The sequence below is a fragment of the Bactrocera tryoni genome, chromosome 1 (assembly GCF_016617805.1).
Source record: "Bactrocera tryoni isolate S06 chromosome 1, CSIRO_BtryS06_freeze2, whole genome shotgun sequence".
In the NCBI taxonomy this organism is placed as follows: Eukaryota; Metazoa; Arthropoda; class Insecta; order Diptera; family Tephritidae; genus Bactrocera; species Bactrocera tryoni.
In genome coordinates this window covers 36,980,281-36,996,584 of record NC_052499.1, presented here as the reverse complement: position 1 = coordinate 36,996,584, position 16,304 = coordinate 36,980,281, and the positions used below count along the sequence as shown (strand labels likewise).

Genomic DNA, 16,304 nt, shown 5'->3' with positions numbered 1-16,304 from the left:
CGATGTTGTTGTTTTATTGTGCAAGTTTTGAAGAGTCAAGCAACAAACAGCTGTTTAGATCAACAATATATAATTATTATTAAAGTCACACAAACACGTACTACGTTAATTACATATAAGTTAAAAGCTGCTTTTAAGAAAAGTACCCTTCAGTCATCGAGATAAAAGTTGTAATAAAGTTAATTATCATTATAGACGTACAATATATATACTATATATGTGTGCATGCATAACCAAATAAGTTTAGCGGCATTACCTATATAAGCAGCTGCTTATTCATAGATAACGCTGAGAGCGAGCAAAAGCTCAACTAAATAAAGCGCAGCTTTGACCCAACAGTAGCAGCAGTTAACATCAGAGATCTTCACAGCTTATTCACAACTAGAAGCTCAAAGGTTGCGGACGATAACGACAATACACCAAAACAACGGTAAAATGTTGAACTTAAAGCATTTATTGTTAGTGAGTCTGTTTTATATGGCACACGCTGCGGATTCCGATATAACAAAATTTATGAAGCACCTGGAAGTAATACCTGACGTAATCGCGGAAGGACCAAAAGACTTTTTAAAAGTAAGGCTATTAGTAAGCTATATTAATTCGATGGAGTTGAATGCGACAATTTTTTTTTGGTAGGTGAGCTTCGACAGCGGTGTAGTGGCCGATAAGGGCGTAGAGCTGACTCCGACACAAGTAAAGCACCAACCGAAAGTGGAATGGAATCCTGAATCGACTGATACCTTCTACACACTAATTATGACCGATCCGGATGCTCCTAGTCGTGCTAAGCCTGAGATGCGCGAATGGCATCATTGGTTGGTGGTCAATATTCCCGGCAATAGTTTGGACAAGGGTGAAGTACTGTCGGCATATATTGGTTCTGGCGCACCGAAGGACACAGGATTGCATCGTTACGTATTCTTGCTCTACAAACAACCAAAGAAACTGGAATTCACTGAAACTCATCTCACGAATACAAGTGCTAAGGGTCGTGAGAATTTTTCAACAAAGAATTTCGCTGAGAAATATGGACTAGGCGCACCAGTTGCTGGAAACTTCTTCCAAGCTCAATATGATGATTATGTACCGGAACTCTATAAGCAATTAGGATTTTAAAGTTGCACTTGAAATGGCCCAAGTCGAACGGTTAAAGAAAATACTTGTTTAGAAATAGTTTTTTTTTGTTTCTTCTATCGGTTCGAGCCGTTAAGCCAGTTTCACACACAAACATACAAATCTTATTTTATGCACCTACTCGCCCACTTATATAAACAAATATGCACGTATGCGTCTAGGTTTGTATTTAGCTGCATATTCACATTGATTAACAGTTTCCAAAGTAGTGCATAAATTATAATTTGAATATTTATGAAAGTAAGAAGTGATGAAAGTGAAAATATGGATTGGCTGGTTGGAAACAAGGTGCTGGCTTAATAGACAAGGTCAGCGGCGGTCTGCTTAGTAGACGACTATTAATGAGCAAACCCAAGAGTTATTTAAGCGGCTATTAATTGCGAAACTGGTTCATAACGTAATAGATCTTATAAGCCTATATATGACAAATCGGCATGTATTTTTAGTATACACACATTATATTTAATTCACTATCTCCAGAAAAAATAAAAACAATTTAAAAAGCGCAAATATGCATTTAACCCAATAAGGAATTATATAAAGTATATAGGTAAATCCAGATGAGTTTTATTTGGTGTAATTATACGCTATAATTCATCACTTATAAAGTTAAAATCGTTAAATTTCGATGACTTCGCGACCTTCACTGAATGCTTTGTGCACAAAGAAAAAAACGACAGACAAAATTTTTGTGTGTGCCGTAATCAAACTGCTGCCAAAGTTGGAGCATTGGGAGCCGAGATGTCCCGTCTCAATCGCACACTTTTCCAAATTTCTGAAGGTGGCATCTTAAAAGTAGGAGCTCTGTAGTAACTTCTACAATGTTACCAAGATCTTTTTCGTTTAGAAGAAGATCCATCAAGACTACCCGAAATTACCTCTGTTGTATGCCCCGTATTGGTAGTGTTCCAAGAGCTGATGCGTGAATGTAAGGTCCTCAGCTACATTATCAAGCAACTATATCGCCACCTCTACTCGACGTCCATGTAGGGTTCATTAATTCAAACAACCTTTGAAGGAGCTGAATGGTCTAATACAGATACTGCTGCTTAGAGCAGAAGCCCACTTGCCACCTTCTGTTATGCCATCGATTTTGTCCTGAAAAACTAAATTGTAGTCATTCAGTTTCTCAATATGGATTACTACAAAGAAGCCCACTACTCTTCACTACCCACTACCTCACCAAAAACAGGGAAGTCGTACTGAAACCCAAATGGTTGGGTGGGATTTGTCGTATAATACGATCACCGCAGATCCTTTACATACTTGTTAAGATGGAGTCATGTGTAGAAGTTCACGCAAGTGAGGAAAGTTCTCTGATCGCCATTCACATGGGAGTGGCCAGAAACGATTTTTTTATACATGGCTCAAGCAGCTCGAACGGAGACCGGAATTTGTGTCTTTGACCAAGTATGCTCTGGGTAGCCTAAGAATATCCGTTCGAAGGCGAGCTAAAGTGAGAAGGCGAAACATCCCCCACATAGGGTTGTGCGCTGGGTTTGGGACCCGCCACGTAAAAAACACCCCCAATGAAAAGGAACAACAAGCCTCGGATGAGAGACCGCCTTTTGATGACGACCATGGCAAACGAAGTAAGGACTACGATATCAGGGCATGCACCTGGAATGTCCGGACCCTTAATTGGGAAAGTGCCGCTGCCCAGCTGGTTGATGTCCTTGCGAAAATAAAGGCTGACATCACCGCCGTCCAAGAAATGCGATCGACGGGACAAGGACAAAGACGAGTAGGTCCTTGTGACATTTACTACAGTGGCCATATAAAGGAGCGCAAGTTTGGTGTTGGATTCGTGGTGGGAGAGAGACTCCGTCGCCGAGTACTATCATTCACTCCCGTGACGATGTGACCAAAGATGCCTTCTATGAGCGCTTGGAGCGCGCTTATGAGAGCTGCCCCACTCACGATGTCAAAATCGTGCTTGGCGACTTTAACGCCAGGATGGGCAAAAAAGGTATATTTGGCCCTACGGTCGGTAAATTCAGCCTCCACGACGAAACATCCCCAAATGGGTTGAGGCTGATCGACTTCGCCGGGCCCGAAATATGGTTATCTGTGGTACTAGATTCCAGCACAAGAAGATACATAAAGCTACCTGGCTGTCTCCGGATCGAAAAGCCTCCAGATCGATCATATTGTGATGGACGGAAGACACGTCTCCAGTGTTCTAGACGTGCGTACGCTCCGAGGTCCTAACATCGACTCTGACCACTATCTTGTTGCAGCCAAGATTCGCACCCGCCTCTGTGCAGCAAAAAACGCACGTCAACAAACACAAGGAAGGTTCGACGTCGAGAAGCTGCAATCACAACAGACAGCCGAACGATTTGCTACTCGGCTTGCACTCCTGCTCTCTGAGAGCACTCGCCAACAACTCGGTATAAGGGATTGTGGGACGGCATTTCAAACTCCTTACGTACAGCTGCAACCGAAACCATTGGTTTTCGGAAAGTGCAAAAGAACAGCTGGTACGACGAGGAGTGCCGTGTCGCAGCGGAGAGAAAACACACTGCCTACCTCGCAACGTTACGATCGACCACAACACGTACGGGATAGGATGGATACAGAGAGTTGAAGAGGGAGGCGAGACGCATTTGCAGACAGAAAAAGAAAGAGGCCGAAATGCGTGAGTACGAAAAGCTTGATAAGCTGGCCGACAGGGGTAATGCTCGAAAATTCTACGAACAAATGCGGCGGCTTACAGAAGGTTTCAAAACCGGAGCATACTCTTGTAGAACCCCCAAAGGTGATCTAGTCACCGATGCCCAGAGCATACTTAGATTATGGAGGGAACACTTCTCCAGCCTGCTGAATGGCAGTGAACACAACACCAGAAGATGGCGAACCCGATTCCCTAATCGATGACGATGGAGCAGACGTTCCATTGCCCGACCGTGAAGAAGTTCGAATAGCCATTACCCGTCTGAATAACAACAAAGCGGCGGGGGCTGATGGATTGCCGGCCGAGCTATTCAACCACGGCGGCTAAGAACTGATAAGGAGCATGCATCAGCTTCTTTGTGAAATATGGTCGGACGAAAGCATGCCCAACGATTGGAATTTAAGTGTGCTCTGCTCAATCCATAAAAAAGGAGCCTCCTCAACATCGCATATAAGGTTCTATCGAGCGTATTGTGTGAAAGATTAAAGCCCACCGTCAACAAACTGATTGGACCTTATCATTGTGGCTTTAGACCTGGCAAATCAACAACCGACCAGATATTCACCATGCGCCAAATCTTGGAAAAGACCCGTGAAAGAAGAATTGACACATACCACCTCTTCGTCGATTTCAAAGCTGCTTTCGACAGCTCGAAAAGGAGCTGCCTTTATGCCGTGATGTCTGGATTTGGTATCCCCGCAAAACTAATACGGCTGTGTAAACTGACGTTGAGTAACACCAAAAGCTCCGTCAGAATCGGGAAGGACCTCTCCGAGCCGTTGGATACCAAACGAAGTTTCAGACAAGGCGACTCCGTATCGTACGACTTCTTCAACCTGCTTCTAGAGAAAATAGTTCGAGCTGCAGAACTAAATAGAGAAGGTACCATCTTCTATAAGAGTGTACAGCTGCTGACGTATGCCGATGATATTGATATCATCGGCCTCAACACCCGCGCCGTTAGTTCTGCTTTCTCCAGTCTGGACAAGGAAGCACAGAAAATGGGTCTGGCAGTGAACGAGGGCAAAACGAAATATCTCCTGTCATCAAACAAACAGTCGTCGCACTCGCGACTTGGCTCTCACGTCACTGTTGACAGTCATAACTTTGAAGTTGTAGATAATTTCGTCTATTTAGGAACCAGCATTAATACCACCAACAATGTCAGCCTGGAAATCCAACGCAGGATAACTCTTGCCAACAGGTGCTACTTCGGACTGAGTAGGCAATTGAACAAAAGCCAACTCTATATGTCGCTCATAATTCCCGTCCTGCTATACGGTGCAGAGGCTTGGACGATGACAGCAACCGATGAGTCGACGTTACGAGTTTTCGAGGAGAGGTTCTGCGAAAGATTTATGGTCCTTTGCGCGTTGGCCACGGCGAATATCGCATTCGATGGAACGATGAGCTGTACGAGATATACGACGACATTGACATAGTTCAGCGAATTAAAAGACAGCGGCTACGCTGGCTAGGTCATGTTGTCCGGATGGACGAAAACACTCCAGCTCTGAAAGTATTCGACGCAGTACCCATCGGGGAAGCAGAGGAAGAGGAAGACCTCCACTCCGTTAGAAGGACCAAGTGGAGAAGGACCTGGCTTCGCTTGGAATATCCAATTGGCGCCACGTAGCGAAAAGAAGAAACGACTGGCGCGCTGTTGTTAACTCGGCTATAATCGCGTAAGCGGTGTCTACGCCAATTAAGAAGAAGAAGAAGATGTTAAACTAATCGATCTAAAAGATTTTGTCTGGTAGTTTTCTTTTCCCAGATTAGGCGCTTACTCTAAACGGGTATAAGCATTATACATATGTATATAACAACAAGCAACGCAGTGAAACAGTAGATCATTCTGCAGAAGTGCGGGAAATATATAGTCCGGACCGGCTGATTTAAAAGGCATAAAAGATTTGGTAACCATTTATTGGGTGAACACAATACCATCATCTTGACAGAGTAGTATGACAGGTTCGAAATATCTCGCATCAGGCTGTGGAAAATAAGTATCTTGTAACTTTGAGTCAGGTCCTTCCTAAACCTCTTGATAAAGGTCGGTTGTGCTACCTTTATTCATTGTATTATTTCCTTAGAATTGTTGTGCTCGAACAGATCCATTTTTTTGCATACTACTATTCTTTCTGCTGTGATAGAAACCGCCACTTCCCTCCATCTGCGCAGTTGATGATGGGGTGCTCGGGTTTTCTCTGGAAGACGTTTTAATCGATGGCAATTCCATTCGCCTTCTCGGCCGCGCCATTCCATAGTGTACAACGTCGGGGGCAACACTCCGACGAAGGTATTGTCGCAACCTGGCGGTGACAAATCCTGAACTTGACGGTGGAGAACTGCAAGCGAGCCCTACCAACAACAGACTGGAAAAATGTGTATATATATATGGGTCTATACCCATAGCAGCATCTTTAAAATTGTCTTCGTGGACGTTACAGCCAGTCTCCACCTTGGAGGCCGGGCGTTACCATAGACTATCTTCCACTTCTCGAATGGCTGACTCTAAACTTTTGTCCACCCAATAGCGATTGCTACTACGCCGTAAAATGATGCTTGAAAAAGTAATGAAAAACACAAGAAAAATATGAACGAAATAAATTTTCTTAAAATCTTCTTCTAACATAACAATCTGAACTGATTCATCTACATCCCAACATGATGAATGACATAATCTTTATTATATGAGCCTTGGGTGCACCCTATATATAGACATAGCCATCAGATTCAATCATTGAAATGTAGAAAAATAAAAATAAAATCGAAAATTTTTACATCAAGCTATCAATTATAAATAATGTTTTGATCTCGTCGAAGGATTTATATCTAATGTAAGATTTGTTATGGTAACTAAAGATTTTATGAATCATATTATAGCTTCGAAATCATATGTCTACCGGCCCCTGACATATTTGTATTAAAACAAATTTCAGAACGCAATGGCTGCAGCTTCAACATCTGATAGTACGGACGTCGTTTTCAAGCAACACAAAGTTGTCCCTGACGTCATACCAGTGGCGCCGAAACAATATCTAAAGGTTGAAAAATCAATTGCATATGACTTTACAAATAACTAACAAATTTTCTCAGGTCAGTTACAAAAATGTATTGGCTGAAAATGGAAAGGAGCTAACACCAACACAGGTGGCAACACAGCCCTCGATCGAGTGGAATGCCGAAAACGATGCTTTTTATACGATAATTATGACAGATCCGGATGCACCAAGCCGCAGCAATCCGAAATTTCGTGAATTTAATCACTGGTTGGTTACCAATATTCACGGAACGGACATTAGTAGTGGTGATGTCTTAACCGCGTATGTAGGGTCTGGCCCACCACAGGGGACTGGTCTCCATCGATATGTTTTCTTAGTATACAAACAACCAGCCGAAATACGCTTTCAGGAAACTCGCGTACCAAAAAATAGTAGTCAAAATAGACCGAACTTTAGTGCAACGAAATTTGCGAAGAAATATAAATTGGGTGAGCCCATTGCAGGAAATTTCTTTCAGGCGCAGTGGGACGAGTATGTTCCTACTGTGCATAGGCAATTATCTGGAAAGAAGTAAACTTAAGTGTAGTTTGAATGCCTCTTTAATACAATAAAAATTTACAAGTGCATAAATAACCTAACATATACGGTTTTAAAACCCGGAACCCCAGCAACTACTGAAGCTTTCGCGTACTTTTTAGTGATCAGTGGGCGGGTGTCTTACCAAACACAAATTAGCCGTCTTCGATTCGTCATTTTTCTAATCGCTATCTTTGAACGCTGCATCAAAAATTGTATGTGGGAATGCAAAAAAGTTGGTTTGAATATACAACTTTTACAAAGTTATAAATCATTGGATCAAGATTTAGTAACACAAATTCCGCACAAATTTCTCTTTGGAAGTTTTTCTATAAAACCAGCTGTTCACAAAATTTTTTTCAAAAATATGTGCAAAACGTGAGAAATCATAATGGAAGTACTTGAGGATAACATTAAGGGCTAAAATTTTCAGGGAATTTTCAACATAAGAACAATATTTTCGTGTGTTCATGAAGAAATAAAAAAGTTTTATATGAAACACTCTAATATATATAAATATATATTTTAACTAAAAGTAGGAAGTATTACAATATTTACAATCAGAGGCAAGAAGATACACCGCTATTAGAAATAAATGCTTTCTGAATTTCACTAAGGTTTGTTACATATTGACCGACATCACCAAAAGAAGGTTCGAAAATATTTATATTAGGTATATGTGGATGTCTTTTACCAATTCTTGGCACGAGGGTATGTCATTACAAATATTAATGCTCCTCGAATTTCAATACTACAACTCACAGATTGTCTGATAAGTTTGGTAAAATATCAGCCAAATGCTCTGGCGTTCAGATATTTGGCGTCTGGGTTCTAAAAAAGTTATAGATATGTAGGTATACGTATATTCGATTTTTTATATAAATATATATCACGCCTTGTCCAATTTTCACCCGAACAGGGATTTATATCGCTTCCCTATCATATTGGTTCTGAAATTTAATGCTTATGGCGCAATTATTTAGTGAATTAGCGCACTTTTAGTAGTTTTCAAAATAACCGTTGTATGGAAAGTGGCCGTGGTTATTATCTGATTTTACCCATTCTCACAGCGTAAGAAAAAGTTCTAAAAATTCTACCTCACAGCAAGTTTTGTTGATTAAACTTCAGTGGCTCGGAAGATATGTATATTAAACCAATTAGGGGCGGGGACATGCCCACTTTAAAAAAAGTTTTAGCCAACAGATCTTGGATGCTACTGCAATCCCCTGTAAGTATCTTAATTTAGTTTTGGAGCTTTGTAGGGTTTCGTTTGCAATACCAAGCTCCCTTGGGTGCCAAGGAACATATGTATCAAGTTTTATCAAGATATCTGGAATTTTACTCAAGTTATCGCTTGGACGTACTGACAGTCACCCGGATTTCAACTCATCTTGTCACGCTAATCATTTTTACATATGTATTGGGTATTGCTACAACAATAAGCAACACTGAATGTGAACATAGACTTTAAGGGTTACATGGGTTTATGAGTTTCAAGAATTGGAATTTTTTTATTGTCTTATTAAATTCCACAACACCTCTAGAATATTGTCCTAAATTTAAGTTGCTCTGAGTAATAGTTTCGGAGATACAGCCTTGAGAACTTGACCTCTAACTCCTTATTCTACCAACGCGGACGCATCTTTTTCCGAGGGATCACCAGAAATGCCGTCGCAATGGCCGAGTTTAAAATATTTGTTACACAAATTTCAGAATTTCTTTGTTAATAATGAATGTTTGTAACAATAAAGAATTCTAATAATATATTTATATATTTTTTATATGAGAGACATTAGGGAAAACACTTCAATTTTAGTCAACCGTCGGAAAAACGACTCCAAGGGGGCCAAACGGAGATAAACGGAAGAAACAGTTCAAATTAGTGGTTTTTAAATTTAGTAAATTCTTTAAAATTAAAGAACGTGTTTTTTATGTTATTTGAAACTGAAACCCCACATATACATATATAACTCCATATCATCTATATCTAGTTTTATACGATAAAAACAACTGTTGAGTGATGTACTATATCTATGTAATGTACATACATATATCAATCTGTGCAAAATATTGCGGGAGTATACAAATCACTTGTTACGTTTTCTTCAGAGAAGGTGAGATGGAGAAGCTATACATTGCTATAACTAAGCTCCCTAATAAGATACAAAACTGTTATTCGGTACAAGGGATGGCATTAGAAAGGGCCATTTTCAGTTGAAAAATTGGTTAAGTATATCTCTCAAAAAATCTTAAAGCTAAATTAACCAAATTTACCCAGCACAAATCTTATTTGCGACTCCTCCGACGGTATGAAAATTGATGAAATCGGGTTATAACGCCGCCCCCTTCCCAGATAACGGTTATGTTGAAAACTACTAAAGGTGTGATAGCTCATTAGATAAATGCGTCAGATACATTAAACTTTACACCGAGATGGTACGAAACGCTTCATAGGAGCCGGGTCAAAATGAGACAATGGGTGGTGCCACGCCGCCCATCTTTAGATGAAATGCTATATCCAACGAACTAATCGACCAATTTCCACCGTACCGTTTCGAGGTAACACCTACTATTTGAAAATAATTAAACAATAGGTCCCGCAGGGTGGTGTTCTCTTCCCATTACTGTTTAATTTGTACCTTGTTTGTAACCTTACACATCTAACAGTCCTCTCCCTAGGGTCCAGTGGCGTAGCTACAGCTTCGGGCGCCCGGGGCCAAGGATGTTCTGCCGCCCCCCTTTATCTACCTACCTACAAGTTTCATGAGGTGGTTCCAACAAAAGTGAATTTTTACAAAATATCTTCGATGTTAAGTACATATGTATGTATATAAAATTTAGGAACTAGAAGCCACATAAATTCTGAAGTTTCAAAATTCTCACAATACGGTTTTTGAGGAAATTGATAGTAAATTTACAAGACATCTTATTTGTTGAAGTATTTTTCTGAATATTAAAAACTAGCGGAGATCGTTTTGCCGCCCCCAAGACATTGCGTCCGGGGCGAATCTAATAACAAACTCGTTTTCCGTCTCACTATCTTCGTCGATGTAGATGATCTCCCATCTGGCTGGAGTGAAACAGATTAAACTCATAGAAAATCTGGTCGGTAGTTATTATGTTCATTTGGAAAATAAATATGCCATTATTACAAACCACACATGGAAAACACTACCAAGAATCCCAGCTTGAACAATATATTAATAAAAAGTTAATTATCAATTTCCCTGCCCGTGATAATGGAATGCCCCATACCAGGTAAAAGCTTTCTCAGCTTTACCTTAAAAGCTGTAGTAGGTTTATTGTTTTTTTAATCGCTTCTGTTGGTTAGTTAACTTAATTTAATCGCCTAAAGCATATTACTATTAGATTTCACATACGAAATATATCGGTTGTAATATATACAGTTAACCCATCGCAGGACATTTAAATGGAGATTATGAAAGTATTTTGGCTTTTGTTGATCGCGGCCAATATAAGTGCAAACGAAACAAATGACGTGAAGACAATATTCGAGCAACTTGAAGTCGTCCCAGATGTTGTACAAAGTGCACCAAACCGGTTTTTAAAAGTATTGTCAAAAACTTTAAATTAAATAAACTTTGAATTTCTATAATTATCAAATATGTATTTAGGTGACTTATGCCAACGACTTGGAATTGAAAGCGGGCATAGAATTCACACCAACTCAAGTAAAGTCCCAACCTTTGGTAGAATGGGAGGCGGATCAAGATTCATTTTACACACTTATAATGACAGATCCAGACGCACCAAGTCGCAATGCACCAAAATTTCGCGAGTTCAAACACTGGCTAGTGGGTAACATCCCAAACAATGACATTTCAAAAGGTGAAGTTCTAAGCGCTTATGTCGGCTCAGGACCTCCAAAAGATTCAGGACTGCATCGTTATGTATTCTTGCTCTACAAACAGAATGGAAAGTTGGAATTCAATGAGGCAAGAGTTGGAAATAACAGCAGAGAAGAACGTCCCAATTTCCGTGCAGCTAACTTTGCTTTAAAGTATGACCTTGATTATCCTATAGCAGGCAACTTTTATCAAGCACAATGGGATGAATATGTTCCCTTCGTTCATAAACAGCTTTCAGGCAACTAACACAATTTGATATATTGATTTGGTTTGTATTGAATTGTAAATCATTTTTTTTAATTAAATAAGACTAGTTTGGCTGCTTTCAAAAATATTATTATTCTGTCTTGATTACCATAATGCCTACATATATATTATATATACTAAAGTTAGCGTAGAAAATAACTCATTTCCCTGCTGCTGTCGCCAAAGGATTTCTCAAAACCAAAATCACTGAATCTCCGCGTAAAAACATTTTCGATATAAAACGATCTTTATTTACTGGTTTAACTTTCTTCTTGCCTTTTCCCGTACGAGGCAATTCAGTCCACATTTCCTTAACACTTTCGAGAACCATATTACAGTGGCGGTCGAAAGCCTTTACACGACCAAGCAGTTTCTTGTTATTTCGGCAGTTTATTAGAACTTGTGTATTGTTTTTCACCGATTGGGTGAGAACGGAAAGAGGACCGGTGTTGAATTCTTCTTCCTCTTGGCGAGCAAGTTCCTCAGGTGTCAGTTCAGATTTTGGTTTTACAAGAGCCCTGCAAATCCATTTAAGGTTAATTAACGCAAATATTATATCATTGTTTAAAACTTACATTGCTTCAATTATAAGTTGTTCGTATTGGTTACAAAATTTAGATAAAGAATATCTCCGTACAAAACTTTTTAATAAACGTTTGCAAATGTCACTCACTTAAGCAGGACGCGGTCTTTTTGACCAACCACATTTCAGGTACGAAACGAAACAAAACTAAATTCTTGCAGAACCGGGTGTTTCCAAAGAGATAAGATTATTATTTCATTAGGTCATTAGGTTTCTCATATTTTATTAAAAAATGATCATTAAGAGAACGGTTATCAAGAAGAGTTGTAAAAAATTGAAGGAAAAATGCTTTTATAGTAACAAAATAAGTATTTTATTGTATTTTTGCCACAATTATTGTGTGCAGCTACTTTTCTAACAAGAAAAATAGAACGCAAAACATACTACGCGACAGGGGAGTATTGGCTGCACAATGTAACTGTTGAAATTTCTTTTACTTATATAAATTTTTTATTATAACTCGCGCAAAACTTAGGGCGTACTCACAATGTTTGGTTAAGCGCGTAAACAGAACTTTGCCGACAACAAGTTGAAAAATGGTTTTCTCAATATCTGGTTAACAACCATCTGTCAGTTAGTTATGGTACAATTATGGTAAATAGGCTCCTTAGTTAGTTTTTTACCAGAACATTAAATAACAGCTGTCAACTGAAGAATCTATAAACAGTTCAGACGGGGATTATTTGTTATAAACATTTGCATTCCTATATTACATCCAAAAATGGATAATAACATTTCTGTCGGCTGAAGCCATCATCCAGTTAAGCTACCGGTTAAAAAATAATAATATTAACCAGACATTGTGAAAGCGATGCTTATAGAGCCCATACACGAGCCCACAAGTGCGTTCGATCGGTATGAATTCGTTTGCCCATACACGACACACAAATCCATTTTGCGTTCGTTCTTCATAAAGTTAACATGTGCGACAGGCAAGCGGAACATTTCTTCGAATTTATTTCTAATGTACCACTTTTATATATTTCTTTGTATTTCGATAATAAGTTATTCCAACTTTTATTTTTCTTACACTGTATGAGCGCTTAGGCAAAAAGCGAAAACTTTGAAGCGTGATTTCTCGGTTTTTCATTTTTGCGATTATTCTTAATTGGCGGGCAGGGTAGAAAAAAAACTAAACTTCGTATGGAATTAGGGCAAAGTTTATTATCATTGGCATAAAATTATCATCTAGTTAAACTAAAAAAAATATTAAGCAAAGTCAAGTTTTAACATATTTTTAAACAGCATAAATTAACATTTTTTTATCAAAAGCCACTATTTATTCAATTTTTAATAAAATTTTAAATTTAACACTTTTTTTTGAAATTTTCTTAGTTTAACTAGAAGATAAATTAATAAAAAATCTGAATCTCTTTGAATTTTTTGTTTCCGATAGAAAATGCGACCTGCATCCTGCCCGCCGAGATGCGTCGGGCAATTGCTTCCCAAAGGCAGAATATCAAAGATTTCGTATCCAAAAAATTTGTGAAAGATGTTCAAGTATGTAACTATAAAGCCTAGAAATTTCGCTTGAATCAATTATTTCTTTCTCTCCCAAAAAAATCCTCAAAAAAATCGATTTTTTGAAGCCTCGAAAGCAGGCTCTGCCCTTAACACTTGCCATTGTCCGCGATCTTCACTGTTCGGCGACACGAGAGAAATGAGATTTTGAGCGCCGACAACGCCATACACGATAAACATGTTCGTGCACCGATCGTAAAAAATCAAACATTTTCGCGAACATGGATCAGTACGCGAACAAGCCCATATACGATAAACCGCAAGCGCACACATACCGATCAAACGCACTTGTGTGCTCGTGTATGGGCGCTTTTAGTGATGAAACTACAGTTCTCCTCCTGTTACTCATGATGCGATAAATGCTTGTGAAAAAATATTTTCTCGGTAATGGATAAATCATTACAATTATTGATCAATATTATAAACGATTTTATTGATTTATTGGTGTTAAAGTATCAAATTCGTGAATACCGAAATGAAAATAGTCGTGTAATAAACCTGAAATCCCAAATTGTAAAATTATATAAGGTTTTACTGTCTCAATTAGTACTTATGCAGTAGTTAGTGATAAGAACGAATCGAGTATAACATCAAACCATGACATTCGATAACACGATAATTTTATTAGTAGAGGCTTACAGTTTCCTAGTCACTCTACATTGCAAAAGTAGAAATTTTTCTAAAAATAAATAAAAATCGTATAATATACAATGACAACTCCTAAAGTGATGCGTATCATGGCTTTGTCCATCAACACAGCAGCCCGTGCAGGCTCAATAATTCGAGAAGTAATGCAGCGCGGCAATCTTGGTATTGTGGAAAAAGAGGTATTAGCAACGTACATACGTATAAAAGTCTATGACCAATTCATTTATTAGGGCAAAGACGACTTACAAACTGAAGCTGACCGATCCGCTCAACAATGTATTATTGCGTCTCTATCAAGAAAATTTCCTAATATTACAATCATTGGCGAGGAGGGTGACTCCAATTTAAATGTCAAAGCGGAGTGGTTGGTATCTGAAGAAAACGAGGAATTCCTTACACATAGTTGTCCAGAGGAATTACTTGAAATTAAGGAGGAAGAATTCGTGATATGGGTTGATCCTTTAGACGGCACATCAGAGTACACTAAAGGTACAACATAATTTAATAAAATTGCCAATTTATCAAATCAATTATTATCTTTATTAAGGTTTATTAGAGCATGTGACGGTACTAATTGGGATAGCAATTAAAGATCGCGCTGTTGGAGGTATTATTTACCAACCCTACTACAAACAATCTAATGGCGACATAGGAAGAACTATATGGGGTCTTAAAGGGTTAGGCACAGGAGGATTCGAACCTACAAGTCCACCCAAAGAGCAAATGATTATTACGACTACACGTTCTCATTTAACACCCTTGGTACAACAAGCATTAGATGCTCTATCACCAACAAAAGTAATTAAAGTTGGGGGTGCTGGATACAAAGTATTACAATTACTTGAAGGCAAGGCACACGCATATGTTTTTGCTAGTCCCGGTTGCAAGCGGTGGGACACTTGTGCACCGGAAGCTGTACTAGAAGCATACGGAGGCACCCTTACCGATTTAGCAGGCATTCACTACTCATATGCAGCTGATGTAGATTATAAAAATCGGATGGGTGTCTTAGCAACAATTCCTGAAATATCACATTCCGAAATCGCTCGCCAGGTACCTAACGATATTATAGCTACTTTGCGTGCATAAAACATTTTATTTATGTTAGCTAACTGCTAGACAAGCAAAATTACTTATCGATAGCAAGTTTTTAGAGAGTTTCTTGAGCTTCACCAAAAATAAAATAATTAATAGCAATAAAAATCAGTGGAGACACCTATGCAAACAAATTCTTTTTTAGGCATGTAGTACTAGTGCACTTTATTAACGATCTCTTACAATAAAGGAGAAAATTAAAATTTCCCGATTCCTTATTTAATTTATGAAAACATTTTTGAAGTAATTTCGAGGAATGGTGCCGAGCTGATAGTTCTTTGCCGGATAAAATCCGTGATCGTCCCCATTACTTGACTCGACTATCGTGGGAACGGTTATTTAAAAGTATGCCTTGATACCATCGTAATCTAAAAACAAAACACCTAACTTTTATGTAGTTGTAATTGAAACCGAGTGAAATCGAGAACACACGGTGCTTTAAGTAATTGGCATTAATCTTTATTTCTCTGGAAAAAATTGGAAAAGGGTTACATGGCCAGCAAGTCATTGTTTGTTGATATTTTCTTATTAGAATTTTCAATCAGCAATCTCTTAATCCAATACTTTTACAAACTTCGACCCGGAACAAACAACAAACTTCAGAGTATTTTATCTTTAAAACTCCTTATGTTTGTTGCGAAGATTTGCAGAACTTCATTTACATGCATTTGTGAGAAATCCAGTATAGTGTTTGGATGCATTTATAAACATTTAATTTATATCAAATTAAAATTCAAATATTTGAATAAAAAATATTACAAGGTGTATTAACCTTCAAGCGGGCGCGGTATTATTACCAATTACATTTTTAATAATTTTAATTACTTTTTTTGACAAAATAGACTTTAAGGACAATGATAATATATCTATATACATCCCAAATGTCTTTTCGGTTACGCGCGCCCGATTGAAGGTTAAAAACAGCATATTAAAGAAAAGTTCCATACCAT

At 38.5% G+C, this 16,304-nt stretch overlaps 5 protein-coding genes across 5 annotated transcripts; 4 read left to right on the top strand and 1 right to left on the bottom strand.

Moving 5' to 3' along the window:
• The first annotated feature begins 271 nt into the window (after positions 1–271).
• Positions 272–1,644, top strand: LOC120771578 (protein D3-like). The gene is made up of 2 exons (XM_040099651.1): positions 272–573; positions 637–1,644. Exons 1-2 carry the CDS (start codon positions 436–438, stop codon positions 1,114–1,116), a joined length of 618 nt encoding a protein of 205 aa, XP_039955585.1. The 5' UTR covers positions 272–435; the 3' UTR covers positions 1,117–1,644.
• Positions 1,645–6,570: 4,926 nt separating this feature from the next.
• On the top strand, positions 6,571–7,406 carry LOC120771587 (protein D2-like). Its single transcript, XM_040099662.1, has 3 exons — positions 6,571–6,651; positions 6,754–6,858; positions 6,911–7,406. The coding sequence occupies exons 2-3, from the start codon at positions 6,760–6,762 to the stop codon at positions 7,388–7,390; spliced, it is 579 nt and encodes a 192-aa protein (XP_039955596.1). The 5' UTR covers positions 6,571–6,651; positions 6,754–6,759; the 3' UTR covers positions 7,391–7,406.
• Positions 7,407–10,704: 3,298 nt separating this feature from the next.
• LOC120771570 (protein D2-like) lies at positions 10,705–11,598 on the top strand. The gene is made up of 2 exons (XM_040099639.1): positions 10,705–10,963; positions 11,028–11,598. The coding sequence occupies exons 1-2, from the start codon at positions 10,823–10,825 to the stop codon at positions 11,505–11,507; spliced, it is 621 nt and encodes a 206-aa protein (XP_039955573.1). The 5' UTR covers positions 10,705–10,822; the 3' UTR covers positions 11,508–11,598.
• LOC120771597 (probable small nuclear ribonucleoprotein Sm D2) lies at positions 11,576–12,228 on the bottom strand. Its single transcript, XM_040099673.1, has 2 exons — positions 12,083–12,228; positions 11,576–12,025 (listed from the first exon to the last, which is right to left on the bottom strand). Coding segments are annotated over exons 1-2 (360 nt in total). The 5' UTR covers positions 12,085–12,228; the 3' UTR covers positions 11,576–11,667.
• A 1,894-nt stretch (positions 12,229–14,122) lies between these two features.
• LOC120775332 (3'(2'),5'-bisphosphate nucleotidase 1) lies at positions 14,123–15,572 on the top strand. The gene is made up of 3 exons (XM_040105477.1): positions 14,123–14,438; positions 14,490–14,748; positions 14,807–15,572. The coding sequence occupies exons 1-3, from the start codon at positions 14,322–14,324 to the stop codon at positions 15,346–15,348; spliced, it is 918 nt and encodes a 305-aa protein (XP_039961411.1). The 5' UTR covers positions 14,123–14,321; the 3' UTR covers positions 15,349–15,572.
• The last annotated feature ends 732 nt before the right edge of the window (positions 15,573–16,304 follow it).